This window comes from Alligator mississippiensis, chromosome 11 (genome assembly GCF_030867095.1).
Source record: "Alligator mississippiensis isolate rAllMis1 chromosome 11, rAllMis1, whole genome shotgun sequence".
NCBI lineage: Eukaryota > Metazoa > Chordata > Crocodylia > Alligatoridae > Alligator > Alligator mississippiensis.
The window spans coordinates 64765646-64790159 of NC_081834.1; the positions used below are offsets into that span (position 1 = coordinate 64765646).

At 59.8% G+C, this 24514-nt stretch overlaps 3 protein-coding genes across 6 annotated transcripts; 2 read left to right on the plus strand and 1 right to left on the minus strand.

Moving 5' to 3' along the window:
* The first annotated feature begins 3666 nt into the window (after window positions 1-3666).
* RING1 (ring finger protein 1) lies at window positions 3667-8917 on the plus strand. Its single transcript, XM_059715324.1, has 7 exons — window positions 3667-3772; window positions 3885-3986; window positions 4095-4255; window positions 4538-4753; window positions 5420-5725; window positions 6034-6202; window positions 6342-8917. Exons 2-7 carry the CDS (start codon window positions 3909-3911, stop codon window positions 6441-6443), a joined length of 1032 nt encoding a protein of 343 aa, XP_059571307.1. The 5' UTR covers window positions 3667-3772; window positions 3885-3908; the 3' UTR covers window positions 6444-8917.
* Window positions 8918-14543: 5626 nt separating this feature from the next.
* Window positions 14544-21893, minus strand: VPS52 (VPS52 subunit of GARP complex). 4 transcript variants are annotated; one of them, XR_002091859.2, is made up of 21 exons: window positions 21641-21893; window positions 21472-21556; window positions 21340-21392; window positions 21185-21260; window positions 20828-20895; window positions 20240-20415; window positions 20006-20156; window positions 19687-19787; window positions 19447-19579; window positions 19162-19219; window positions 18928-19061; window positions 18669-18824; window positions 18436-18554; window positions 17918-18041; window positions 17643-17738; window positions 17354-17461; window positions 17118-17183; window positions 16885-16996; window positions 16402-16520; window positions 16072-16270; window positions 14544-15009 (listed from the first exon to the last, which is right to left on the minus strand). XR_002091859.2 is itself a non-coding variant. In XM_014597672.3 (20 exons), the coding sequence occupies exons 1-20, from the start codon at window positions 21707-21709 to the stop codon at window positions 16124-16126; spliced, it is 2145 nt and encodes a 714-aa protein (XP_014453158.2). In that variant the 5' UTR covers window positions 21710-21893; the 3' UTR covers window positions 15925-16123. The 4 variants fall into 4 exon arrangements, 3 of the variants coding, with proteins under 3 accessions (XP_014453158.2, XP_014453152.2, XP_059571306.1); XM_014597672.3 differs by lacking the exon at window positions 14544-15009 and having other exon boundaries at window positions 15925-16270; window positions 18934-19061; XM_014597666.3 differs by lacking the exon at window positions 14544-15009 and having other exon boundaries at window positions 15925-16270.
* A 105-nt stretch (window positions 21894-21998) lies between these two features.
* On the plus strand, window positions 21999-24055 carry RPS18 (ribosomal protein S18). The gene is made up of 6 exons (XM_006271684.4): window positions 21999-22108; window positions 22332-22430; window positions 22565-22651; window positions 22791-22892; window positions 23745-23836; window positions 23944-24055. Exons 1-6 carry the CDS (start codon window positions 22106-22108, stop codon window positions 24017-24019), a joined length of 459 nt encoding a protein of 152 aa, XP_006271746.1. The 5' UTR covers window positions 21999-22105; the 3' UTR covers window positions 24020-24055.
* The last annotated feature ends 459 nt before the right edge of the window (window positions 24056-24514 follow it).

Sequence of the window (24514 nt, forward strand, 5' to 3'; positions counted from 1 at the left end):
CACACACGGTGCCCCACGGGGGGGAGGGGGCGGCCCCCAGGCCTATTCAGGCCGGCGGAGGGTCCCCGCCCCTCCCCCTCCATGCTATTGTGGCCCAGCGGCCCGGCCCCTCAGGGTGGGGGTGGCCGGGACACGTCCCCCGTCCATCTATCCGTCCGTCTGCACACACGCCTGGGACAGAGGGAGCGCGGAGGCCCCAGCGACTGGAGACGGGGGTCCCGGCCCCCCACCGGGGCTGCACCCCTCCATCTGGCTTTGGAGATGGGGCGCTGGGGATGTCAGGGAGTGGGGCTGGGGGCCACAGAGCTGTAGGGGTTGATCTGGGGGTGGGGGGCTCAGGTTCAACGGGGGGCAAATGGGGCCTGGGGGGTGGGAAATGAGTGAGGGGGCTGGAGGGGGCAGGAAAGACCCCCATTTACCTCAGAGGAAGGCATTTAGGGGTGATTTGGGGCTGGGGGTCAAACTGTCCCCCACATCTGCCTTGGATGGACAGACAGACCAGAATGCCTGCAAGGCCTCAGCTCTTTGTGCCCTACGCTGCCCACGGCTCCCGATGTCTGTGCCCCCCCATTTCTTGGGGGTAACCCATAGGCGATTGCCTCTGTGTGTGTGGGGGGAGGTGCAATGCTGGCATGGGCTGCATGGGGGTGGGGGCGGGTTCAGCACACGCGTGTCCCTGAATGTGTCTGTGCACGTCTGTGTGCTCAGTCTGTGTCAGCCTGTGAGGTGGGGGCTGCAGTTTCATGCATGTGCCAGGTGTGTAACACTGGAGGTGTGTGTTGGAGGTGCGTACGTGTGGGTGTGTGTTAGGCTGTCATGCTGGCATCCTGTGTGTTAGTGTGCAGGAAGTAGGGTGTGTTGGGGCACCTGATGTGTCACCGTACTGGAGGTTGGGGGTGTCATATGTGTTTGCAGGTGTCTGTGTTAGCATGTGGGGGGTAGGGTACTTGCGAGGGAGCACGTGGCAGGGTGGTGGGTACCTGTATGTTAGTATTTGCAGATGTATTAGCATTGTTGGGCATCCCATGTGTCAGCATGTGTTCACATGTGTCTGTGAGTTACCACACACGATTTAGCCTGCTCTTTTGCATGGGTGCGTGTGTTGTCAGGTGTCCTAGGTGTTGCCACATGCTGCTGTGTTCTAGCATGTGTTTGTGTGTCAGATCTAGCCTGTTGCTCTATGGGGAGGGGGGAACCCCTGCCCTGGGGGTTGTTGTGGAGGGGGGGAAGCAGACAGGCGGAGGACCCCTGCCCCCAGCTCTTCTGTGCTGTTCCCAGCTCATGTCCCAAGTCCCTAGCAGACATATGTGTGTGCGTGTGTGCATGCATGCGTGCGTGCGCGCGGAAGCCACAGGTGAGTTGGGGAGTGTGTCCTCCAAGATGCACATACTTGGGTGCACATGAGCTGTGTGGCAAGGCCCCATGCACCTGTAAGTTCACATGTGTGCGTATATGTATGTGCACACATGTCCTGGTTTGTTTCCACTTGTTCTCACGAGCATTCATCAGGTGTCACAAGTGTGAGCTCACAAGGACAGTGAGTTCACATGGGCTCCAGTCAGCATCTGTGCACAAGTGAGGTGAGTGCAAGTGGGGGGAGGCATTGACGTCTGTGTGACCATGTGTGTCCTGCCTCAGGATCCACATGTGCAGCTGTGAGTTCATGCTTCCTGAAAGAGAGTGCATGTAAGTTCACATGTATCATTTGGTCCTCTGCACGTGCCATCCTGTGCATGCCTGGAGCTTCAGGCCAGGTTACGTGTGCGCAAATTAGTACTAGTTGCCATGTTTTTGGAGAGTGCACTGCACACACGTGACTCCACAGACTCAGGGTCATGTGTGTTGTCCAGTTCACACGTGTCAATCCCCACACGTAGCCAATGGATGGCTGAACTCGGTGCAAAGACTTCACTTATTTGTGAATCCACGTGCATATGCCAGGGCTTGCCTGTGTACCTGCAGTGGTTCCCCATGCCATGTGTGTGTATGCATGGGTCATGTGTTTCATTGCCTAGCGGCATTTCCTCTCTCATGTGCAGGCCGTGTCCATGTGGGTTTGCCCTCTGTGGGCAAGACTGCCGCCTGGACCCATGCTGTGCGACACGCATGGCCTGACAGCAGCATGTGCTTGTGTGCATGCACGCCTCCTCATATGTGAGCGCCGGGTCCTGATTGTCCAAACGCAATTCTTGTGTCTGCCCCAAGAATTGAGTGTGGACGTCGGGAGCCGCCGTTCCCCACCGACGCCCGGCGGAGACCCCTGCACCCTACCACTATCAGCCCCCCTTGACCTCTGCCCTCTGACCCCCTCTTCTCCATAGGCCCTGACAGACGGCTGGGGGGGCACCCAGGTCTCTGATTCCCCATAAGTAACGGGGTGTACCCCCAAAAGCTGACCGGCTGCTGGGGATGGGGCACAAGTGCAGAGAGCCCCCCCCCCCCATTGGATGACAGGTGCGAGCGTGGAGTGGGGGTCGGGGCGGATGCGGGGTGGGGAAGCCAAGGCCGAGACAGTGCCCCTCCCCCACCCTGCTGCCCCCCTCCCTGCCCCACAATCCCCTGGGCCCTTTCAGGGAGCACAATGGGGCAGGAGGGGGCAGCCTGTGTGGTCTGGCCCCATTCAGAGGCCCGGTGGCAGCCGGGCAGCAGCCCCCCCCTCCCCCCCGCCCCTACACACACACAGAGAAGCAGCAAAGGAACTGGGGGGGAGGGTGCGTTGAGAAGCGGGCACAAGCCCCCCTGCCCTGCTGGGACCCCACGGCCCCCACACCCATGGTTGGTGTGGGTCGGTGGGGTCACCTCCCATGACCCAAAGCCCCTCACTATCCAGCTCTGAGCCTTGCCATCCAGTGCCCCCCATGGGGACCCACAGTCCCCTAGTGCCCCCCACTGTGCCCCATGGCACCCCAACACCGAGCCTGGGCTCCCCCACATCCAGTGCCTCCCTCAGCCCCCAACAACCAGCCCAGGGCTCCCACAACCTCTAATACCTAGCCCAGGGTGGCCCCCACACACCCACCCACCACCCCCAATGCCCAGCCCGCTGCCCCCCACTGTGACTCACAGCCCATTCCCCAGCGCAATGCCCACTGTGAGCTACGGCCCTTCAGTACCCAGCCCAGTGCCCACACTGTGACACCCCCATACCCAGCACTACGCCCTGCTGTGATGCACAGCCCGACACGCCACCCAGCACCCCGGGGTCACCGTGCCTCACAGCCCCTGGCACCCAACCCAATGCCCCACCATGACCCGCGGCCCCCAGTACCCGGAACAATGACCCACAGCCCCCAGCAGTGCCCGCACTGTGACTCGCAGCCCGCAATACCCAGGGCAATGCCCCAGCGTGAGGCACAGCCCAAGGCCCAGCCCAGCACCCGCACCGGGACCCACGGCCCGACACCCTCCCCGGCCCCTGGCTCCCTGAGCCCCGGCCCTGCCCCCGCTGGGGGCCCGCGGCGCCAGCCCCAGCCCCAGCTCAGGGCGGGGAATCCCACGTGGGGGTGACGTAGGGGGGTGACGTGTACGCATGGCGGGGGGGTTCCCCCTTCCCCGGCCCCGCTCTGGCAGCGAGGAGAAAAGGGTGCAGGGGGCTTGGCCTGGGTGTGACGTCACCGGCGGGTTGGCGGGGGCCGCGCCTGACGTCATAGGGCGGGCGGGGAAGGAAGTGACGTTACGGTCGCTGGCAGGCCCTGCCCCTTTCCCTGCCCCCACCCCACTAAGAAAGTGGAAGGGAGGAAAAAACAGAGACACGCTGTGTGCGCGCCCCGCGGTGAGCGGGCCGGGGCTGGGGCCAGGGCCGGGCCGGGCCGGGCCGGGCGGGAGCCTGGGTGTGGGGGGCGCCGCGTGCAGCCGGTCTCACCCCCGCGCCTCGCCCCGTGCAGCCCGGCCCCGGCCCCGGCCCCGCCATGGCCACGCCGGCCAACGCGCAGAGCGCCAGCAAGACGTGGGAGCTGAGCCTGTACGAGCTGCACCGCACGCCGCAGGTGGGAGCCGGGCCGGGCCGGGCCGGGCCGGGCGGGGAGGGGCGCGGGGCCGGGCGAGCGGGCGGGGCCGGGCCGGGCCGGGCCCCCTGACGCGGCCGGTGCCGGCAGGAGGCGATCATGGACGGGACGGAGATCGCGGTGTCCCCGCGCAGCCTGCACAGCGAGCTGATGTGCCCCATCTGCCTGGACATGCTGAAGAACACCATGACCACCAAGGAGTGTCTGCACCGCTTCTGCTCCGACTGCATCGTCACCGCCCTGCGCAGCGGGTACCGCGGCCCCCGGGCCGGGGCGGGGCGGGGCGGGGCGGGGGGCGCGCTGGGGCAGGTGGGGCATCGGCGGGGTCCAGGCCCGCTGCCCAGGAAGGGTTGGCTGGGTGCAGAGCGAGGCATCCTGCCCGGTGGTTGATGTCCACCCCACGGGGGGCACTGCGGGAGGGGCGGGGCGGGGCAGGGCAGAGCATGGGGGGAGTGGGGAGTGCCCCGGGCAGGGGCAGTCGGAGGGCTGCGTGGTAAGGCATCCCGCCCAGCGGTGGATCCCCACCCCGGCAGGAACAAGGAGTGCCCGACGTGCCGAAAGAAGCTGGTGTCGAAGCGCTCGCTGCGGCCAGACCCCAACTTTGACGCCCTCATTTCCAAGATCTACCCAAGCCGGGACGAGTACGAGGCCCATCAGGACCGGGTGCTGGCCAAGCTCAGCCGCCTGCACAACCAGCAGGCTCTCAGCAGCAGCATCGAGGAGGGCCTCAAGATGCAAGCCATGCACAGGTGCAGGGGTGGGGGTGATCCTGGCACCACACTTCCCAGGCCTGGGATGGCCCAGCTTTCTCCTCTGCTGTTCTCTCCTTTCTGTCCTAAAAGGGCTGGAGTTTTCACCTGTCCCTGATGGAGCTGAAGCTTCCAGATGTCGACCCTGGGATCTATTGACAGCTCTGGAAGATTTGGGGGTGCCCATAGCATTACACCAGAGAGGGCTGTGTCCTGCAAGGGGACAAACCCTGCCTCAGCTGGGGTCCCAGGGACAGGAGCAGCTGGTCCCATGGGCAGGACAGGGAGCAGGCAGGACAGCAATAGTGGAGGAGCTAATGAGGGACCCCTCTTGTTGTGAGACAGCAGGGATGGTCGTCTGTGCACCACTGGGGGTGCAGCTCACAGGGTTTCATACCTGGCTGTCCCTGGGGTGCCCTGCCCTCCCCACCACCTGTTCCCCTCCTGGGGTCTTGCCCTAGACTTTCAGAGCTGCTGGTTTGGGGCCATGATGTTTCTACGTTGCCTTCACAGCAAAGGTTGGCATGAGGGATCCTCAAGGTTGGCTCCCCCTGGCCAGCGAGTCTCTCTGCACCCCCCCACCCACCTGCCTGGGAAGGTTGGCAGCTTCCCTGGGCACCGTCTCCACCCTGCCCTGGGCATGACCTCCTCCATTGCACCCCGCAGGGCCCAGCGGGTGCGGAAGCTACACCAGGAGTCAGACAACACCACATTCAGCGGCGGGGAGGACAACTGCGACAGCCGCTCACACCTGAGCAACGCCTCGGCCCCCAGCCACCCGGAGGCAGGGCCCAGCCGCAAGCGCTCCCGCGCTTCTGACGACTCCGGGCCAGACCCCGACCCTGAGACATCCCATGAGGGCGGGGGCCGCGGCAGCCCTGAGCCAGGTGCTGAACCAGGCAGCAGTGAGATTGAGCTGGTCTTCCGGCCCCACCCATTGCTGGTGGAGAAGGGTGAATACTCCCAGACCAGGTGAGGGGGGAGACACACCCCCAGCCCCCCAAATTGGGCCTTCAATATGCCTTCCTCTTCCCCTAAAGTGTGCCCATCTCTGCTGGTGTGGGAAGGGGGACCCCAGGCGTCCTGGCTCCCAGCCCTGGTGAGCAGGGTGCAGCACCCCCTGAAATAGAGCCCTCACACTCTGCCCTCATCCCCCATGCTGGAGGCAAGGGGCTGTTACACTCACCCACCAGCTCTACCCAATCCTCTGCCTGAAGCCCCTCTATAAGCTTTACCCCCATGAGAGCCCGTGGTTGACAGCCCACCCCTGTGCCTGGCAGGTACGTGAAGACAACAGCCAATGCCACTGTTGACCACCTCTCCAAGTACCTGGCCCTGCGCATTGCGCTGGAGGAGACACCGGCGCCGGGGCCTGAGGCCCCTGGCCTGGAGGACGTGAGCGAGAAGCAGTACACGATCTACATCACCACCCCGGGGGGGGCCTTCACGGTACGAAGCTATGGCTGGGGGGTGTCCGGGCCGTGTGTCGCACAACAGGGTGCTGAGCTGCAGGGGTGTTCACTGGGGGCTGCCCCTACCCCCTCCCAGCCTGTCTCACATCCCTTTCCTCACTTTCTCTCATGCCCAGACCCTGAACGGCTCTCTCACCCTGGAGCTGGTGAATGAGAAGTACTGGAAGGTCAGCAAGCCCCTGGAGCTGTACTATGCCCCCACCAAGGAACAGAAGTAGGGGGGTTTCCTTCAGTCTGGATGGCAAGGGGGTCCTGCTTCTGCCCCACTGCTGCATCTCCTTTTCTACAGATGCTGGAGCTGCTGGGGAGAGCAGAGGCAGGGTCCCCCATGAGATGGGGAGCCCTCCCCTCCTCCAACACCCACCCAGGGCAGGGGGTGCTGCCCCCTGGACACAGACTTCTGTCCCGCCCTCACTGGGGCCATGCAGGGGATGCCCCTCTTTGCCTTCGGCTCCCAGTGACTTGAGCACAGACCCCGCCCCCTCCCCCCCAAGCACATCCCAGACGGGTGCCACCCACTGCTTTATCCTCCCCATCTTAGCACTGGGAGAGGGTCCCTGCTGCCAGGGACCAAGGGAGAGGGGTGGGCTTTTTCTAAGTGGTTTTGCTGTTCACAGTGTGGGATTCATTAAGGCATTTTGGTCTCTTTGAAGCAGCAGAGTTTGAGCTTCTTGCTTGGAGGAAGTGTGGAGCAGAGCCCCTAAGCAGAGGGGCGTTGGGGGATGGGGAGAGGGGGCATCTGGGGTAGAACCCCGGTGTCCTGACTGTCACCCCTGCCACCCTCAAAGGGGACGTCCTCACTCCCTTGCTCCCCAAAGCATTAGTCTATTAAACACCACTGCAGCTGTGCCCTCTCCTCGGTGCTGGAGGTGTAGCTTGCCCTCCGAGGAGAGCGAGGTGTCCAGCAGAACCTGCCACCTTTCCTGGCAAGCTGGCACGTACCACTCTGCCATCAGTCTGACCGCAAGCCTGGACCAGGCCTCAGGTGGATCTGGCCTGACCTGCCATGACCCTAGGAGGTCCCTCAGTCCCTGCTGCAGCTTCTACATCTCTGTTGGCATCACCAGCAGAGCCCCAGGCACGGAGAGAGAGAGCATCTGGGGTTGCCCAGCACAAGCACCAGGTTCTGTGGGTAGGCCCATGACTGCCTGCCCTGCTTCCCTGGCTGTTCTCACCGGGGGGCGTCTGACTGAGACCCTAGGGGTCCGTTTGTCAGGGGCATCAGGGGCAACCGCAGCACATGGGTGATGCGGTCCATGGGGATGGGCCCTGCCCTTGATGGGGGGATGCCCCTGGATGCACCAATTGCTACGCAGGGCTGCGTGTGCATGGGCATGAATGAGAGAGACAGGGAGGGGGATGGGCACGAGGGGGTGAAAAGGCAACCAATCAACAGGGGGAGAGCAGGTGTGGCATCATGAGTCGGGGAGGGGCAGAGTCCTGGGAGTGGCTGCAAGGCAGGGATGGCAGTTGTGGGGAGGGGCTGGAAATGGACCCCGCCCCCCCATTGTGACCCCAGGGCTTGGGGGGGATCACTCCCTAGGGGCTATGAGGTGGTGTTCCCCTGCCCCAACACACGGGCATCTCCCCATAGCCCTTCCCCATCATGACCCAGCAGAGCCCAAGCTCCTTCCCCCCCATGCACTCACAACTCACCCTAGTCCCATTCCTGAGGCAGGACATGCATTGTGGGGGAGCAAGAACAGAGGTAGTGGGTTGCTTTGTGTCATGGAGGAGGCCCCCCAAGCACCTGGGTGCTGCTAGGAAGCCCTAGCAGGAACCCCAGACCCACCCCCGCCTCGCCCAATGCTGCCCTTGGAGAAGGACCTCTGCCCTGACACATCAGGGCACGGGAACAGATGCCCCAGGTCAGGGTTGGGGCTTCCCACCGCATCCCACAGGCATGATGGGTAGGGGCTGGTGCCATGGGTCTCATGGGACTGATGCTCGTCCCCCACCACACAAACACAGGCTTGTGCTTCAGCTTTTGGGTGCTGGAGTAGGGGAACCAGGGGCCTGCAAAAACCCCAGCTCACAGCAGGATGGTTGTCTGTGCCTGCAAGGTAAAGTCATAGAAAGTTAGGGTTAGAAGGAACCTCTGGAGGTCATCTAGTCCACCCCAACTAGATCATCCCAGCCAAAAAGTAAGTGCATACTGGTTTGTTTTGTGTCCCTGTGAGCCAAAGGGCCTATGCCATCGTACAGTCTCCCCATATTGCCCAGAGGTCCGTGATCACCAGGGCTTGTCACAGCAGGGGTGCCATGAACACTGAGTTGGATTTTTAATACCATGTCACTGTGTTGGTCTGGGCAATGCATGGATTTTTAGTGCTCTCTTACTGGGCCAGCTGTGTACTTGGGGGAGCTGTTGACCGAGCCATCAGGTATCAAGTAGTCTGAGAAACACAGCTCAACCGACTGCCTTTCTGTATCGGTGGGGAACTTCCCTGCAAATCCACATGCTCTGCTTGGAGGGAGAGATGGAGGAGGACTGGGAGCTAGGAGTTGGAGCAGTTATCAAGACAAAATAGGTGCAGTAGAACAGCTCATTGAATCAGCAAGCTTTTGTGAGTGTCATCAGCATCTGATGAAGTGAACTTGAGCTAATGAAAGCTTGTGCTCCATATGTTTCTTACCTAGGGTGTCTATAAGGTATGTCTACCCTGCCACGGGCCATAAAACCATGTATTGAGTCCTGATTCTTTTTTCTTTTTTCACAGCCCAGTAGGGTGATGAATTTCTGTTCCCAGGCCCATTTTCTGGGAGTGATCTGTAAATTCCCTTTGAGCATGAGGATTGTAAGGCTAGAGAGGGAATAGAAAATGCGCTCCTACTGCTGTTTGTGCATCTCTGTCCTTTCTATTTTGGGGGTTTTTTATGCACGGAGTTCATTCTGGTGCATCCTTCCTATTTATCTACACCCACATAGTTTCCGTGAGGGCAGCTGGTACACTGAATGAGAGAGAGCGCGTTCTGGGATGCATAGGATCCCTGGATGCTGATAGCTTTGTTAGGAGAGGTGCTGACTGTTGTGCTGGAGATGGACTGGCAGGGCCTTTGCATTTACTGTTGCATTTGGGGGCTGTTGGATGGAGGGGAGTTTGCTTCTGAGGATGAGTTGGGCGAGGGTTGGGGGTTTCTTGAAGGCGGGGAGTTGGGAATATTTCTCTCAGGGTCTGATCTTTTTTCCATTAAGGGTTTTAATTGTCTAATGATCCTTCTCACGGGTTCCAGTATGTAACAACCAAGGCAGTGCAATTTGGTGGGGTGGGGGTGGCTGTCTCTATTGCCAAAGGGGGATTTGTGCAGCTCACTCAAAGGTGCAATCTGCTTCTCTGCTGGAGTCTTTGTTGGGTAGAGGCAAGCAAGGTTCTTTGTTATCTTTTATTAGAACAACTAAAATAGTTGGACAAATTCTTTTTTTGCGAGCGTTTTGGGTACAAACACCATTTGACAGGCTGGGGAAGCCTGCAGTTGGTCTGTGCTCTTCCTAGATGGGAGATCATAGAAACCAGAGAGAGAGAATGCCAGTCAGTGAAAATGCAAATTGAGGCAGTCAATGGGTGAGAAACAGGTGGGAAGAGGGAATGCAGACCTGGTGATAAGATATGGCTGGTAAATAGAGAGGTGACAGGTCTTAGGCAGGTTATAATATGAAGGCAGGTTTCAGGTTGGCGAGGTAGCATGCGCACGCTCCTCAGCGCAGGTGCTGTGGTGGCATCTGAGGGCCTGGTTAGAGATCACGTCTGCTTGGGGGCTGGGTCTGTGGATGCAAGTGTGCTGGGCCAGGGGTTGCTGTAGGGGGGGCAACCCGCTGCAGACTGGTGCCAACAGCACGGGTGTTGGTGAAGCGCAGCATTTGACCGAGGGGTGGTCGTTGTTTCACCTGCGCTGTGCAGCCCAGCTGATACAAATCCCCTCTATACAGAGCAGGCTTGATGGCACCATTTTCTGAACTTTTTTTGTTCTAGGTGGAGAGAGAGACCGGGGGGCGGGGGGCTCTTTGTGCCCATGGCTTGTAGGAGGTGGCAACTTTGCAACGAGTGTGGTTGCGGAGGGGTGAAGGGGATGAGAGAACTCGCGTGTCCAGCGCTCGGGAAGGAGGACGCGCGCTCGCCGCAGGGGGCAGAGGGCGGCGAAGCAGACATGCACGAGGTGCGAGAGAAGAGCAAGGCCGCGGGCCAGGCGGGGAGGGGGGCCCCCCGCCTCGGCCTGTGCCCCCGTCAGTGTCCCGCCGATGACGTCAGCGGCGGGGGGCGGCCGTGCTGCAGCGGGGCGAGCCCCCGCTCGGTGCTGGGTGGCTGCTTTGGCACAAAGCTCGTCTCCGCTCCGCCGGCGCGCGCTCCCGAGAGCCGCCTCCGAAGAAACCGTGCCGACGGAGCCCGGCCTTGGGGCGAGCTCCAGCTCTCCTTGCCGGAGGGGCAGTCCCCGTCCCCCGGGCCCCCGCCGCTCCGCCTCCCTCCCGATGCAGGCTCTGGTCCTCTCCGCCCCTCCTCCCTCGTGCCCCGCCGATGCCGGGCTTGGTGGGCTATTCCCCCGACCTCGTCTCGGTGCAGTTCTCCCCGCCGGCTCAGGCTGGCCCGACCTGCCCCAGGAGCAGGGCTCCTGCCCGAGGCCTTGTTCCACGTGGGGCAACATGAGCACGGCCTGCCTCATTTTCCCTGGCTCTTGCGCACAATGCCTGGCATCAGGCACCCGCACGTGCCATGTGTGCGCAAGTCCGAGCATTCGGGGGCCATCGTGCCAGAAAGCGGAGAGGGACAGCGGGACATGAGGAGCCGTATCAATGCGGCGTGGGCAAAATAGAAGGAAGTGAGTGGAGCTGCTTTTTGCTGGGAAAACACGGCTTCTTCTACAGGGAAAAGTCCAGCAGCCCGGGCCCGGGCCAGAGCGGTGCAGGCAGCAAGGAAACAAGAGCTGTCTGTGGGGAGGGGTGCTGTGGGTGAGGGCTCCCGGGGGCATTTGTGGAGCCAGCAAGAAGGGCTGTGACAGAAAGGAGGGGTGCAGCTCCAGACCCCTTGGCAGTCTTCCTTGAGGGCATTGCCCTGGGCAGTGGGCAGCCCTAGCCGAGGGGCCTGTCGCTCTCGGGGCTGGGCGGCAGCATCTGTTGCCAGGCAGGGCGGGCCCCATTTCAGTCTTTTTGACACTTCTGCCTTGTACAGTAAAGAGGGAACAACTGGGTCACCAGCTGGAAGCCCTGAACGTCCCCTACAGCACACAGATGGGCCCAGCCTGCATGTAAGGGCACCCCTTGAAGATGGGGTCCCCTTCTCTGTTGGTCACTCATTGCCTCCCAACCACCAAGGGCATCTGGCCCTACAGTCCCTGCACCCCCCCGATCTCCCTGCATTTTCCCTGTCCTTTGCTCCCACCCCTGCCCTCTGCCCCAAGCCAGCCCTTGACGTGCTGCATGGAGCAGGCCATGTTCCCGAGGGGCTCAAGGGCTGCCCTAGACTTCCCAACTCTTGCCCCAGCTCACAGCAAAGGGGTCCAGCAGGCTGCTGTGCTCCACCTGGCACGTGTAGATGTCCCCACTTGGGGGGTCATTTCCAGCAACACCAGGATCTGGCAGGTCCAGTCTCCGTTCTGCATCAGCTCCGTGGACACCACTTCGGCCATCTGCTCCTGCCCATTCTTCAACCACTTGACCTTGATCCCATTTGTGTAAAACCCTGTCACGGAGCAAACCAACCTGCTGGAGTGGGGCTAGGCCTCTTATTTTGTGGGAAAGATGTGTCCTCCTCCTGCATTGGGAAATGCTCTTGTTGGGGCAGGTGGGCACAGGACAGGAGAACTGCTCCCTGGACCAGGGGCCTGCTGCCCACTGAATTCTTGGTCTGGGCAAGGAGAGGCTGACCAGGGAAGGTGAGGCTGTGGGTAAGAAAAGGTGAATGCTGCACCCTCCATTCCAGAAGCAGGTGGGAAACAGTCTAGGGGAGGAAGGGGAAGCCACCTGGATGTAACGTGATCTTAAGGACCTACCGCCTGCCTCCTGTTCCCCTCTTGCATGTCTTCTGTCTCCCAAACCCCTAACTGCTGTGATCCCTCTAGCCCACAGTGTGGATCTACTGAGCTGCCCAGCACCTGCCCACAGAGGGGCTCCCTGGGCACATGGGGTCTCTGCTCACTTGGTGGCTCTGCGCTGTAGCCAGACCTGATGGCTACACTTAACAATGAACCTGCAGGCAGCTTCTGAATTATACAGACTAAAACACAAAACAGGAATCGAGTTTACAAATCTATAAATGCTACAAAAGAAAGTTGTTTGCTATTAGCTGTTAACAGACCAAAGGTGGGGAATATCACTCACAAGGATTGGAAGATACCAGCTACAGCCTTTGTGAAAAGCCTTACACCATGGGGTTTATGCAGTGATTTCCCTCCCCTTCCCCCCCAGAATGTAGCACTTAAATGCACCACCTGGTTCATTCTGGGCTCAGTGCTGTTTTGGGTGGGTTGCTAGGTGCCCTGGGCTGAGCTCACAGTGTGACCTTGGCCTTTCCCTGTTCCTGGCAGGCTATCACCCCTGAACAGGCGGAGCCCCACTTTGGACCAAGCGGGAAACAGGCACCAGGGCATGAGGTGCCTGGCCTCAGCTCAGGCAGGGAATCTAGGATTACAAGCTAGGAGTCTTTTTTTCCCCCTGCAAGCATCCTTCCAGCCTTCCCTAAGGACTGGTCTGCTGCCGCCTCAGGCATTGAACTACTGGTGCTTGCCCCCAGGGAAGAAAGTGCAGCCAGGGAAATGGATGTTTGTTTGAATTACGGTGCTGCGGTGAAAACAGGAAGAACATAGGGTTTGCTCTGTTACAGACTATGCAGTGCCCTGGCAGTGCATTTTCAAAACCTGAGAAGTTCAGAACAAGCTGTTTAAAGACATAGGAGAGGCAAGGGTTTTTTTTGGTGATACCTTTAATTGAACCCAACTATCTTGATGGAAGAGATGGTAGCTTTCAGGCACAGATTGCCCTCCTTCAAGTCTGGGAAAGAAGCAGACACAGCTAGAGCTGAACAGCAGATAGAACGGTAGCATGTATTTCAGTCCATATGTAAATGCAAACAGTCTGCTTCAGGAGTGGCTGCAAAATAGGAGCAAAGAGGTATCGGGAGCAGTTACAAAATCAAAGAGCAGTGGAATAGAGAACCTAATTAACGGAAGAGCAGCCAAGAGGGAAAAAGAGTCCTTATTACTTGTGGAGCGCAGAGAGAGTAGCTGAGATTTGGTTGTTATAATGCTGTGACTTAAGCATGAGGACGAGAGGGTAGGAAAGGGGCATGTGTCCTGTGGAAGGTGTTCTCCTGCCTGTGTGCATGCGACTGGCCTCTATTTTTTGTGAGCTAATTTTGAGGCATAGTCTTTCATTAGCTGCCTCCATTTTGCTTCCACGAGGGCATTTGGTGTGTTGGGTGAGAGAGGCCCTGCTCTGGGATAGACGCGTGGGATTTCTGGATTCTGATTACACCTATGACTGGTTTGGGGGATGAGATGGGTGTTGACTGTGGTGGCAGTGGAGGTGCGTTTATTAGTGAGTTGGAGTCTGTTGATCAGCAAGGAATTTGCCTCTGATGAGTTGGGCCAGGTGTGGAAGTTGTTTGAAAGCTGGGCATTTTCAAGTCAGCAGGGCTGGACATGATGCATCCTAGGGTACCCAACAGGTGTGCTGAAATAACTGCAGAGCCACTGCCTATTCTTTTTGGGGATTCACAGAGGCCGGGTGTGGTCCCAGATGCCTGGAAAAGGGCCCAACTTTTAAAAGGGAAATAATGAGAAACCAGGGAATTACAGAGCAGTCAGCCTCATCCCAACATCTGGAGGGCCCTAGAGCATATCAGAAAAGAATCTGTTTCTATGGGCCAAGAGGCTCTCTAGGTGATCAGTAAGGACACAGACCTACACTCAGGACAGAACAACCTCGTGCATGAGCAGACAAGAGAATAAGCAGCTAAATGACAGTACCGCAGGAAAAGATCTGGGCAGTAGAGTGAACCACAAGCTAAACATGAGCCAGTAGCATACTCCTGTTGCAAGAAAAGCCAATAGCTTCCTGGCCTGTATTCACAAGAGGGTTGTTTGCATTGATTCTTCCACCCTGTTCAGCATGGGTGAGGCCTCACCTGGAGTATTGGGTCCAGTTCTGGGCACTGCACTACAAGAGACATGGGGAAACTGGGGCGAGTACAGGAGAGCGACAATGACTGAAAAACATGACTTGCACAGGAAGGCCGAAAGAACTACAATGGTGAGCCTGGGAGAAGAAGAGACTGAAGGTGGTTTGATAACACTGCAGATACATAAAGAATTTGTAATCAAAACTGGTGGAAGAAATTATATCTTTTTTATTAGACCAACTAGATATTTGCAAACAAAGAGCATGGAGGTGTTCTCTATGGACCCAGGAAGTAATGGTTTGAACTGGCAACAAGGGTGATCTAGGCTGGGTATTAGGGAAGACCTGACTCCAAGGGTGGCTCAGTGTTGGCACAGATGTATTAGGTTGCACAGTGTCCATCGTGGGAGGTTTTTAACAACAGGTTAGACAGTCCCTCAGCTGGGATAGTGTAGACAGGGCTGTTCCTGCCTTGGGCTACCTGTGATCCCTGTCAGTCCTGTTTTTCTGATTCTGTCAGCCTGGAGAGCTGGTGTTCCTTGGGGATCCATCATAGGACCATATCCTGATTAACACTTTCATTGGTGGCCTTGGTACTGGGATGAAACGTGTCCTCCATGAGATTCATGGGTGATGCTACATGGGGTGGTTTGCCAATAAGAAAGGGCTGGACCATTCTATGGAAAAATGGAGATCATGTTGGATGGAGCATTGGAAACAGTGGGAGATGTAACAGCAGATGCACTGAGGAACCAGTAACAGGAGGTCAGCTACACAACAGTGATGGGGACATGTAAACTAGAGACAGCACAGGAGAGGGAGCTGGGACATCGGCTGATTGCAGAATGAGGCTGAAATGCCTGAGTGACGCGTCTAGGGAACAGGCTAACAGCATCTTAGGGTGGATGGGATGGGTATATGCAGTAGACAGAGGTGCGAGTACTGCTCTGAGACCCCATTTATCTGGGACCACAGCAGCCTCAAAAACCAAAAAAGAAACATGGGAGAGACCTAGGCAGGAGGAGCTGGCTTTGGTTGGGTCAAACTCCAGCTGCCTCCCTTGTGGCATGGACTGTTCTTCAACAGAAACACAAGTCAGCCACACTGGCCCCCAGACTTAAGGCCAGTGCCCCACAGCTCATTGCTATAGTCAGTTCTTCTCCTAGCACCCAGGCAATGCCTCAGCACATCCGAGTGACATGGTTTGGGGCTCTGAGCAAGCCCCTCACCTCTCCCCAGCTGAAGTCATCTGACTCTTCCGCTCCTTTTCAAGTGGACCTAGAACTAATGTCCTGTGTATCCACTGCCCACCCAGCCGGGATTAGGGCTGAAATCGAAAGCATGATGCAGGCACTGGCCCCCCACTCCCCTCTGAGCTGAGAAAGAACGCTGGAGTCCTGGCTCCCCAGCTTTGGGGAGGAAAGGGTATCAGGTGCATAGGGAAGGGGAGAGGGGCCCTCCTGGTTTGAACTGGGGCCACAGTGATTCATTCTACAGCAGGTGGGTCCACAGCACCACTATCCCAACCCCCACTTGTACTCAGTGCCCCACTGCCCCCCACGGACCCCAGACAGAGCACCGGAGGTTGCTGATACTATGAGGGAGTTTATTGTTACCTGACAAAACCAGACTGTCACGTACAAACACCAGGGTATGGGGTGGGGGAACAACACAGAGTCCATCCCTGCAGCACCTCCCCACCCCCGCCATGGGGTGGGCTGCCAGAGAGCTGGTCCCACCTGTGCTGGGAACAGCTGCTCTACCCTCCATGTGCTGCGTTGGGCAGGGGCCCTAGAAGTTGGGCTTGTGTTTCTTCAGCTCAACCATGAGGTGGTGGATGTTGATGAGGTCGGCACGGGCAGGCAGGGCACGCAGGGGAGGCTGTGACAGCACCTTGTGGAAGCGGTGGTAGTACTGGATCAGCTGCGTGAGTGCCCCCTGCAAGGAGACAAGTCAGGCACAGGGGTCAGGGCAGCACAGGGCTCGCACCACTTCCTCCGAGTCTCTCCCCAGACCCAGAGGCAGCTGGTGCCCTCCAACTAGGGAAGGCAGGCTGCCTCATGCCCCACCTGAATAATGCTAGTGCCGTTCTTGAAGTTGCTGAAAGATCTCATGACGTCCTGGCTCAGAGACTCCACAGAGGTCTTCCACGTGCTAGCGAAGCCCCGCACCAGCTGGGTTACACGGGCTGGGGGCAGATGGCACCTGGGGTCAGGGCCCAGGTCGGGGCACCCTGAGATTCCCCCACAGCCCCTGCACGGGAGACACAGCCAGGGTAGGGGCAGGCCAGACTGACCTGGCCCACTGTGCTGTGGCTGGAAGTGAGTTGACGGAGGAGTAGGTCTCACCTAACCTCCCCCTTGTCCTTGCTGTGCAGTAACAGGATGCAAGGTATGGGGGCATCAGGGCTCAAGGGAGCCCAGCAAATCCCACACCTGCTGGTGTAGCTGTGTCAGGGGGGTGTGGGGGGGTTCTAGGCTCATCGTATGCCAGGGGCAGGGGGTGAGCGTTGGGCTGCGGGGAGGGGCTGGAGCAGGGTCCCTTCTCCATACCCTCCTCCCCGCGGAGCCGGTCCAGCTGCCCCTTCTCGATGAGAGCTTCTGACTCCTTGACGAAGGCGATCATCCCGCCAAAAGGGGGTGACAGGATCTCCTCGATGAACTCCTGCGGGGGGGGCGCAGGGTGCCGAGACACTGAACTGAGGAGGCCCACAGAGAGGACAGACAGCCCGGTTGCCCCAGCCCCACAATGCCCCCAGGGAGGGGCAGGCTACAGGGTGACTCACCTGAGTCCGGGCTGAGAGTAGCTGCTGAAAGCCCTCTACCTCCTTGCTTTCCTCCACTGCCCGCTCCTGCAAAGAGAACAGGGATCCACTGCGACCTGAGACCCCTAGGGCACCGGCTGGGGGTGGGAGGGACAGGCAGGGGAACAGCCCTGATGCACTGTATAGACAAGGGGTCTATTTGGATGGGGAGCAGGGGGTTGGGGGTCACTCCCACGAGAGCATGTGGGGGGTGTTACCATAAGGACACTCAGCATCATGTCATAGTTGTTGATGAGGAAGATAAGCTGCTCCTTGCGTGACGAGAACTCTGCCGCCACCCGCAGCACGAAGTTCTCCACCTCCACCTGGGTAGGGAACAGGTGCATGGGCATCAGCGGGACAGGACCCGCCTCCCCCAGATACCAGAGTCCCCTCCACTGGCATGCCCAGCCTGTCTGCAGAGGAGGGACCTGCCACCAGCTCCCCTGCCCGCTGCAAGGCTCTGCTCAGTGCTGTACTTGCCACCCCTCCCTGCCCGCCCCATACCTGCAGCTGCCCCAGCAGGGCGTGGGTCCGCTCATTGGGGAAGGTCTGGTTGATGCTGACGATGGCAGAGGAGAACTCTGCGTAGCGCCGCGTGATCTAGAGGGGCAACAGGGTCAGAGTACTGCAGGGTTCCCTGCACCCTCCAAACACCCCTGGCAAAGCCTCAAGACCCTCACACCTACACAGCGGGAGTGCACCCAATACACCACAGGCAAAGCCTCCCTCTTCCACCCCACAGGCTGCACGGACCCCAGCCCCTACCCCGAGGCCCTTACATAGAGGGGGCGTGTGTCAAGGAAGCCCAGCTTCTGGGGGTCCATGTTCTGGATGCTCTGGATGTTCAGCTCCAGGATGTACTCAAAGCGCGGCCACAGGATCTCCAGCAGCGTGTCCCAGTACCTACCGGCGGGGGAGGTGGTCAGACACCAGATGCCAGCTCAGCTCAGGGATGAGGGTGGGGTCCCAGTCAGTTAAAGCAAAGCAGCGGGGGGTTGGGACCCAGGACTACTGGGGTCCATCTTCATTTGGAAATAGGAACAGTGTCTAGTGGTTTAGAGCAAGGGAAACCAAGACTCCTCAAGTCAGGATTTGACATGGCCTGTTCACTCTGATCCCTACTGATGGCGCTCCTGGTGCGGCAGAGGCGCTGTGCAAGAGAGAGCTTTCTGCTGCTCATACATGCTGGCACCTTCCAGTGCCAGGTGTCTGTGCCCTGATGCAGCTGGGAGAAGGGGGTGGAATAAGGGCTGGGAGCAGCGGGCTCGCAATGTGGGACATGTCCCCAGGTACTTACTTGTCAACAGCCGGGATGTTGCGCTTGGCCATGATGGCCTTGAAGCGCAGGACGATGTGGATGCACAGGAAGACAGCGATGCTGTCATAGCAGTCGCACACGTAGGCATCCATGTGTTTCTGGGGAAGGCAGCAGGTGAGGATGCGGCCCCCCTGCACCGTGCCCCCTGCCCCAGTAACAGACCCCAGCCACAGCTCCAGCCTGTTGCAACACCCCCCCCCCCACACACACACCAGGAACATGGCAAGGGTCTTGCCCATGACAGTGTTGAAGAGGTCTTGGGCGCTGGGCCCCGTCACCATGAAGAAGTCGCAGAGGAAGAGGTACTCGCGGCAGCTGTTGTCCAGCAGAGCGTAGTGCTGGCTGCGGAACAGCGACTCGAAGGGGTACTGCAATGTGGGGGAAGCAGGGGAAGTGAACCCTGAACCCTCCCTGCCAAGGGTCTGGGGGACCCCCTGGTGGTGACCCCTGCCCTCCCCCACCCCTGCTCACACGGACATCACTCTTCTGGGCCGTGTGTGGCACGATGATGGGCCCCTCCAGCTCGGCCGCCCCGATGACACTGCCCCGATTGCCCAGTGTGAAGATGGTGTTGCGATTCTTCAGCGATGGCTTGGAGAAGAAGCGTGGGACTCACGAGTCAAGGGGAACACCAGGGAGATGCTGCTCCTCCCCCCACCCGACACCTCCCTGCCTCCTGCCCCGTGCCCTGGGGCAGCAGGATATCCTTTTTCGCCGTGTCCTCCACGCCCATCAGGTCATCTTTGTCAGCCACCTCTTCATACTGCAGCACAGATGAACAGTCAGCACCAGGACCCCAGCCCCATCCCGCATCCCACAGGACAGACAGGCAGCCAGGGAGGTTCACCACCACAGGGCTGCACCGTTGCCCCTTGCTTGTAATATGGGGGAGTCTGGCCCAGTCATCCCACTGAGTTCCCACCATACCCCCCAGCCATGTTCCTGCTTGGGCTGGGGGCCCTGCACTCCCCAGCAGCATCGTGTCCCAACCTGGATCTTCATGAGGCGGCTGGTGTAGGACTTGAAGTAGGACAGATAGATCTTGCTCATGGTCTCCACGTACTGCTCCCGCAACTCCTGTGCCACCGCCCGCTCGTTCCCTAGCAAGAACTGGTAGAAGAACCTGGAGGACATGAGGCGAGGGGTGGTGTCTGTGAGTCTCCAGGAGCCTGCCCAGCTGCTGCCCCAAGCTGAGGAGGATGCTGGAAGGTCCCCCTACCCCCAGCTCACCTGTACTTGAGCAGAGCATTCTGGGGAATCTGGTAGTTGGTCATGGGCTTGCGGAAGGAGTAGATCTTCTGCAGGATGAACTCCCGGATCTTGGTCACTGCCTGCTCAGGGAAGCAGAGAGATGTCATGGGAGTCATTGGGCACCATGAGGCTGCTGGAGCCCCCTGCATAAGCAGGGAGGAGAGGAAAGTCCACATCTCCTCCAGGCAAAAATGAACAAGAAAAGGATGGGGAAGACCCCTGACCCATGACCTTCAGGGAATGGTTCCCCCTGGCCTTTAAGCCTAGGTCACATGGGAGAGGGCGGATGGACCCTCACCTTGACCTTGAGCTTCTCCAACACGTGCTGCACATCGGCACAGGCCATTGTCTCACGGAAGGCCTGCTCCTTCACGTAGTTAATCTTGTTGTTGAGCTCGTGCAGCTGCTCTAGGAACTCCTGCTCCGTTACCGGCGCCTCCAGGATGGTACTGGAGGTGGGATAGAGTCATGAAAGGGCAGCCCAGAAGACACTTCCCTCCCCCAGCCCCTGGATTGCCCCAGGCCCCCACACCTGATCATGTTGGCGGGCACAACAAGCTCATCGACCAGCTGGCTGAGCTGGCTGCGCACAGCCTGGCGGTTCTTGAGGCGCAGGTTCATGGCCACTGACTGCTCCTGCAATGTCTGGATCTCCGAGCTGATGCTACTCAGGTCGCACTGGAAGGTGCTCAGCATTTGCTCCATGCGCTGGGCCAGGGCGTCGGAAGAGCAAGTGTCAGAGAGGCCAGACCCTTGTGACCCACCCATCCACACTGGGGCAGAAACCATCTCCCCGCAGCAGACACACACACACACCCCGGATGTCCTGCCAGTCTCCAACCCCAGCACAAAACAACCAGGAGCAAAGGGAAGGTAAGCTGTTCTCACTTCCCTGCCCATCCCACCCCTGCAGCCACCCCCTCTAATGTTCAATTTGTGAGAGGAAAAAGAGAAAGGGGGTGTTTCACCCCTGTAGAAGCAGTGCTGCCAGTGCCTATGAAGCTGTCAGGAGTGGGTGCAGTAGGCCCCTTTCCGGGTGGGGTTGCAGAGAGTGATGGGAACTGAAGGGGGTCTGCTGGATGGAGGGCTGTATGTGTATGTGGGGGGGGGTGTGTCTCACCTCCAAGATGGTGTCACAGGCAGTGATCTGGTTGTGCAGGGAGGCAATGTTCTTGCTCTCTTTGATGTCTGTGGGATGACCAGGGTCGTTCAGGAAACCAACAAGGAAGTTGGGGGGGGGACTGGAAAGCCAGCCCCAAGATACAGGGAGGGGGGCGGGGTACCAGAGACATAGCGGAGCACACCCCTCCCTCCAGGTGGAGCCCCCTGTCTGCAGTGCTGGGGATTGGGCAGGGGCACAGAAGACCCCATCCCAAACTCCCCCGGGCGGGGGTAACTGAATCCTCCCCCCTCCCCGCTTCACGCTAGGCTCAGCAGAGGGTGGTTGAGGGCATCTGTGCGCCTCCTCCAAGGATACAGTCCCGGATGGAGGCATGCTCATTCTGCTGCAGTTCCAGCTCCACCTGCTTGGAGTACTGCCGGAGGTCCACGCCCTGCGCAGGGGAGGGGGTCACACAGGCCGGGGGGGCTGGCCGCAACCAGGGAACAGCAAGGGAGGAGGTGGCAGCTTACCGTCTTCAGCGCCTCCTGCACCAGGGCGTCCTCAAGGTTGGCTTGGATGTGAACTGGGGGTGAGGAGCGGGAGTCAGCGCTGGCCCCACCCCACCCCCCTCGCTCCCAGCGCCCCCCCGCGCCCCCACGCACTGTCCACTTCGTCCAGGATGAACTCGTCCGAGGTGAGGTCCAGGTCCCCCAGGTTCAGCGGCTGCTCCTCTCCGCGCCCCGGGGGCTGCACAGGGGGGAAGGGGGGGTACAGCTCAGCCTGGGCCGGGGCTGGGGCGCAGGGCGAGGGGCAGGCAGCCCGAGGCCTCACCGTGCCCTCCTCCTCCTCCGTGTCGCCCGCCCGCAGCCCCAGCTCCTCCGCTGGCCGCAGCGCCGCCATCGCTGCTCCGCCCCGCCCCGCGCCGGCCACGGGAGCACTTCCGGCCTGGTTCTCCACCGAACTACATCTCCCAGACAGCACCGGGGAGCTGACCGGAAGTGCACTATTCAAGCCCTTTCCGAGCTGGAGTGCGGCCGGCGGCCGGAATCCGGCACCCGGGGGAAAGGAGCCCTAACGACGGTTTACAGCCTCCGGATCCCTGTGGGGTCAGGTTTCCCACCCGGATGCCTTTTACTGCTACCCCCGCAGGAAGTCACTTCCGGATATTCACACCCAGCCGGAAGGGGAACAGCCCCGACCGGAAGCCGCGGAGCCCCTTGGGGGGGTGAATACCGGGCACTGCGTCACTTCCCCTTTCTTTTCCGGACGGGGCTGGAGCGGAGCGGAGCGGGCACCATGGTACGGCCGGGCGGGGGCGCGCGGCGCATCGGGGCCCATCCGTGCTGGGGCGCGGGGCACTGCGGCTGCGGGGCGGCCCTTGGGGGGGACGGGGCTGGGGCTTCGCGCCCCGCGTCCCATTTTTCGGCGGGGCCCCCGGGGAGGGCGCAGGGGGCCGGGGTGGTGGAGAGCCGGGGGGCAGAAGGCCGCAAGATCGCCCTTGACCTGCTCCTGCCCCGCGCAGTCGCTCGTGATCCCCGAGAAGTTCCAGCACATTCTCCGCGTGCTCAACACCAACATCGACGGGCGGCGCAAGATCGCCTTCGCCATCACCGCCATCAAGGTGCGGGTCACCCGGCGGGGGGGCTGCGGGTCCGTCCCTGGGGTAGGGGCTCGTCCTGCAGGATCCTGGCAGGGCTGGGGCAGACCCCCTCTCCAGAGCTGAGGCCTGTATTTACGCTCTCCACTCGCCTGCAGGGCGTGGGCCGGCGCTATGCCCATGTGGTGCTCAGGAAAGCAGACATTGACCTGACCAAGAGGGCCGGGGAGCTGACGGAGGATGAGGTGAGGAGGCCGGGGTGAGGGTGCGGTGCAGGGTGCTGTGGGGTTTGGCTGCAGGGAGTGGTGCTGGGGAGGTCTGCTGTGGGGGGTGGGGAGCCCCGGCTGACCTTAGCTTACAGAAACCCCCTTTCCCCGCTTGCAGGTGGAGCGCGTTATCACTATCATGCAGAACCCCCGGCAGTACAAGATCCCCGACTGGTTCCTCAACAGGCAGAAGGACATCAAGGATGGCAAATACAGCCAGGTGAGTGGCGGGGCTCCTTCCAGGCCTGCCATCCCCCAGGGCTCGTGACCGGGGGCTGAGCCTGGCAGGGGAAGGGACCGTTACACTCAGGATGGCTCGTGGGGCTTTTATTTTATCTGGAGAAGAACAACAGAAGCCATAGCTAGCTCCTCTGATTAACAGTTGTTTGATAGGGATGTTATCAATGTGGCTAAGAGCAGTTACACGTGTCAGACAACATGTAGACACTTGCTGCAGGGGGAGATAAGGTCTCGGGCTTCCACGATCCCCTCCTAACGGCTGGGGGCAAGTTCCAGACTCTCACTCCTGTGGCTTGGCATGGGGGAGTTGGATACGGTTCAGGTCTGTGGTCTTGCTCATTGCTGTCGGAGATTGAGCTTTTGACTGAAGGAGCAGGGAAACTGAGTTATGGCCTGCCACTCGTTCTTTCCTGGGGTCGCCTTATCCGCACAGGGTGTGACCCTGGTCTCCACATCTCTGCTCTCGAAACTGTCGCTTAACAGCTGCCTTCTTTTGCGTGCTAACGGCTGAGATTCATACTGAACTGCTTCTGGGCCCTAAGGATCTGTGCGGAGGGATGTAGCGACCTACCCAGCACCGCAAAATGGGGTGGGAGGGGGGCAAGGTTCAGGACTCTCCAACAAGGGGAGAGCACCAAGGGTCTGAGGTATCCCAGACACAGGTGAGCTCCCACGTGGTTGTGGTTCTGGGAGCTGTGGGGCCTGTCCTTGGTGCTCCCCTGCCAGCAGCCCACATGTGTGTAGTTCAGCTTCTCCCACATGGTGGGGCCTGGGCTGGCTGACCTCAGCCCCAGCTAGGCTGCATCTCTGACCTGCTGCCTCTTTGCCACAGGTGCTGGCCAACGGGCTTGACAACAAGCTGCGTGAGGACCTGGAGCGGCTGAAGAAGATCCGGGCGCATCGTGGTCTGCGTCACTTCTGGGGGTAAGTGGGGCTGGGGGATGGGGCGTGGCGCTGCCCACAGAGGCAGGGTGGAGGGCAGAGCGGGTGATATCTCAGCTCTGACCGTTATCTCTTTCCTTCCACTGCAGGCTACGTGTGCGAGGCCAGCACACAAAGACGACAGGCCGCCGCGGCCGCACTGTGGGTGTCTCAAAGAAGAAGTAACCTGTTCCCTGTGTATGTAATAAAGTGCTGTTCTCAGACCTGCCTCCCTTCTCTCTCTGGAGGGATGAGTCTGGGGCAGGGCTGGTGGGAGAAGCAGGACGTGGGGCTGCTGTTCTCTTCTATCCTGGGCAGGGAAGTGTGTGAGACAAATGATAGCAGCTACCTGACAACCCAAAGAGTTGATCTTTGTCCCTGTCTCCTGGGCTCTGAGGGGTTCACGGGCAGGAGGTGCTTATGTGAGGTTGAGGTGGGGCAGGGGTGTGTGCAGGGACTCGGTGTGCAAGAAGGGGAAGGTTACACTGACACTTGTCAATGGATACGGGGTGGCTGTATGGCCCAGGCAGGTGAGTATTTTCCGGGACTAGGAGGCGGGCAAGGTCTCACTTTACAATGTGACTGACGGGTCCCATTTTTTCATTTTCACCGACACACTTCTGGGATCTTGCATGAAGACACCAATGTGGCTCCCCTGATCCTGCACCTGGTCCCAGCCCT